The sequence below is a fragment of the Bos mutus genome, chromosome 18 (assembly GCF_027580195.1).
Source record: "Bos mutus isolate GX-2022 chromosome 18, NWIPB_WYAK_1.1, whole genome shotgun sequence".
Lineage (NCBI taxonomy): Eukaryota > Metazoa > Chordata > Mammalia > Artiodactyla > Bovidae > Bos > Bos mutus.
Window position 1 is genome coordinate 8212258 of NC_091634.1, and position 3760 is coordinate 8216017.

General features: G+C 57.7%; 1 protein-coding gene across 1 annotated transcript; it reads left to right on the plus strand.

The window, feature by feature from the left end:
* The first annotated feature begins 1346 nt into the window (after positions 1–1346).
* On the plus strand, positions 1347–3052 carry LOC102287782 (tetrapeptide repeat homeobox protein 2-like). The gene is made up of 3 exons (XM_005910209.2): positions 1347–1350; positions 1806–1975; positions 2462–3052. The coding sequence occupies exons 1-3, from the start codon at positions 1347–1349 to the stop codon at positions 3050–3052; spliced, it is 765 nt and encodes a 254-aa protein (XP_005910271.2).
* The last annotated feature ends 708 nt before the right edge of the window (positions 3053–3760 follow it).

Genomic DNA, 3760 nt, shown 5'->3' on the forward strand with positions numbered 1-3760 from the left:
GCAGAAAAGATGTCCAATTATGGCAGAAGGCTGGCAGAAAGGGAGCAGAGTAAATGTCCACTCGTGGCAAAATGCCCCCGTGAGCATCAAAGAGTGACGTAAATCGAAAAACAAGATCTCTTTGCTTTGTTTCATGTCATACTTGATCGCTTATTTGTCATCTCCTGACGATGACAATAGAAGTCCCAGGGGATGAGCATCATGAGCTGTGTTCTCCCCTGCCCATGGTCCCCCGGAGATCCAGGCACAAGCCAGGAACTCAGCACGATGCTTAGGTCCAGGTCTACACAGCCTCAGTTCAGTTCAGTCGTTCAGTCGTGTCCAGCTCATTGCAACCCCATGGACTGCAGCACGCCAGGTCTCCCTGTCCATCACCAATTCCCAGAGTTTACTCAAACTCACGTCCATTGAGTCCATGACGCCATCCAGCCATCTCATCCTCTATCACCCGGTTCTCCTCCTACCCTCATTCTCACCCAGCATCAGGGTCTTTTCCAGAGTCAGCTCTTCGTATCAGGTGGCCAAAGTACTGGAGCTTCCGCTTCAGCATCAGTCCTTCCAGTGAATAGTCAGAGTTGATTTCCTTTAGGATTGACTGGTTGGATCTCCTTGCTGTCCAAGGAACTTTCAATAGTCTTTTATTATTGAGCAGCTGCAAGTGAGTCCTGTCCTGGGAGGCACCAGGAACCCTCTGTATTAAGACAGCTTGGGGCCTGGCCTTCGTGGATGAATGAACTGGGTCTGTTTCCCTGTTGCATTCGGGAGCTTGGGTCCAAGGAGCCCGATTTCACACTTCCATGGTGTTGGAGAAGACTCTTGAGAGTCCCTTGGACTGCAAGGAGATCCAACCAGTCCATCCTAAAGGAAATCAACCCTGAGTATTCATTGGAAGGACTGATACTGAAGCTGAAGCTCCAATACTTTGGACACCTAATGCGAAGAGCTGACTCATTGGAAAAGACCCTGATGCTGGGAGAGACGGAGGGCAGGAGGAGAACCGGGTAATAGAGGATGAGATGATTGGATGGCATAGATTCAATGGACATGAGTTTGAGCAAACTCTGGAGATAGTGAAGGACAGGGAAGCCTGGCAAACTGCCGTCCGTGGGATCTCAGAGTTGGACATGATTGAGCGACAACATCAAACAAAAGGATTAACCAAGTATTAATCACTCTCTTGCCAGGCAGGGAGGCTGAGGGTGGGGCAAGAGAGGGTGGGTTTCAGGACCCTTAGGGTGTGCCTAGGTGGGCACAGCATAAAACCGGGATGTCTGTCCCAGGCCTGTGAGCAGAGCATCAAACTCCGACAGCAGAACAGCAGGAGGATGCAAGAACCCGAGTCCGTCATGAGTGAGTCTGGCCTCCTGGGACTTAGTGGAGTTTGGGGGTGGAATCACATTACTAGGGGAGAGAAGCAGAGAGCCTGGTCCTCAGGGGTCCCCTGTCGGGGTGGCTCCCCCCTTGGTTGGGAGATAGTGGGGGTTGGGGAGAGCACCAGGGGTCACCAAGGAGCCTGTCCTGCGTGCCTTCCCAGGGCAGGGCCCTGGAATAAATACCCCACGGGCTGAGATCAAGCCCATTTCCAAGCTGTGCTCACTGAGGCCCAGAGAGGTGCAGTGGTTAGGGCTGGAGGGCGGACAGCCAGGGTCTGACCAACAACCTCACTCCAGATGCCCCCAGCTTCTCCTCCCGCCCTCGGGCCTGAGTCCCACCGGCTCACCAGGGTCTGGTCCAGGGAGGGGGAGGGCGCCAGGCAGGCTGGGGGCTATTCCTGGGCTCATGGGCCTTGTTTCCCCCTTGGTCAGGCCCCACGTGGAGGTCAGCGCCCCCAAAGAGAAAGCGGCGCCAGCGCACGGTGTACAGCAAAGAGCAGTTGGAGGCGCTCAAAGAAGCCTTCCTGAAGAACGAGTACCCGAGCTACCAGGACCGCCTGCGCCTGGCGGCCAAGCTCCACCTGGAAGAGCACAGAGTGCAGGTCTGAGCCCGCCGCCCGGGGGCCACCCCTCCGCCCTCCCAGAGCCACCGCTGGGGACCGCTAGGCCAGAGGGGCCAGGGCTGCCCCGGGTCCCGCAGCAAGCAAGGGGTCTCCCCGCTGTGAACCCAGGGCTGGACCCCTTCCGCCTCAACCCTGTGCTGTATCACCCCGCCAACCGCATGCGGCCTGCCTGACACCCCCCATCGCCCCGGGGTGTCCCGGTGCCCAGCCCTCAGTGCCTCTGACCCCGCGGACCCTCTCGGGCAGACCCGTTCCTGCCCCGTGGGCGCCCAAGCCCTGCCCCCTGCCCTCTGCACCCCTTCCCGCTGCCTCCTGAACCCCAGGAGCCTCTAATTGGGTCTGGGGGGCGGAGGGAGAGGGGAGGCGGGATTCTCAGCTGGACAGCCTCACCCCCGGAGCAGAGGCGATAGCGCGGGGCCCCTCGCCTCTCACACCCGCTTCTCCCGGTCCCCTCTGCCCACCCAGGTGTGGTTCAAGAACCGCCGGGCCCAGCGCTCCCGTCTGGAGCAACGACAGGCCCAGGGAGGATACCAGATGGCCGGCGATGCGCCCACGGAACCCGGAGCCCCCGGAGCCCCCGGGACTCCCGCCCCCGCCCCGGAATCTGCTGCCGCAGCTGCGAACCCCAATTTCCCAGACAGCCCGGGATTCTACAGCCGCCCTCCTCCCCCCAGCCCCGCGGGGGTGCTCCCAGCGCCCGAGCCTGGCATCTCCAGCCACCACCCGGCCACGTGGGGCCCGGCACAGGGCGTCCACGTGTATGGTCCGACTGCTCCAACGCCGGCCCCGGCCCCGGCCCCGGCCCCGGGCTGGCCTCAGGACCCCGACGCCCCGAACTACTGCCCAGATCCTCTTCCGGTTCTGCTTCCTGACTGTGCCCCGATGTTCTCATTCCAGGAGCTCTTTTCCAAACCCTCCTCTCCCTTGAAATCTGTGTCCCCTGTGGACAAGGATGATTTAGGCTCCCAGCGGTTCACAAATTTACAGGGTCGTGGTCATCCGTCCCCGCAAAGTCCTGCAGACCCCGAGGGGCCAGAGAGGACCAGAGCGCTGTGAGCCTGCACGTGGCGCCCCCGCGTCCGGGAAGGTGTGATGGCTTGGTCTTCACAGCTCCTTACTGTGTGCACCTCCCCTGATCCAGCCTGGGGAGGGGGCGTTTCTGTGTCACTGTGAGGCCACCGCGGGTCGCAAAACCCTGAAGATCCCTGCCCGGTAATCTGGGGTGCACATGGGAACTGCTGTCAGTGGAATCGCTACTGGCAGTTCGTGTGTGTTCCGGCTCCGTGGATGCTGCCGGAGAACTTTCTGTGCAAGCGAAACCATCCTTCGCCCAGCCCCCTGAATGTTGAGGATTTGAGATATGTCTATCTCTTTTGGTGGTTAAAGTGTTGCAAACATTTTTCCCATGTGTATTTTCTATAAGTAGAATTTTCTTGATTTTAATGTTGTGTATTTCAGTGCCTCTTGTTATCTTTTGTGATGAATTCGTGTTTTTCTTTCGTTTACATCAGTGGCACACTGATGATACGCTGAAAAAAATAGAATAAAAAATTTTAAATAAATTTAAAATGATTTTTTATAAGATAGGCCCCCATTTTCAAGTTGACATAAAGTTTATAAAAGCTGACTGTTCAGGGTTTCTCTGGTGGTCCAGTGGTTAAGAATCCACCTTGCAATGCCAGGGACACCAGTTCAATACCTGGTCCAGGAAGATGCCACACGCCACAGCTACGAAGACCTGCACATCCTAGAGTTTGGCCTTTG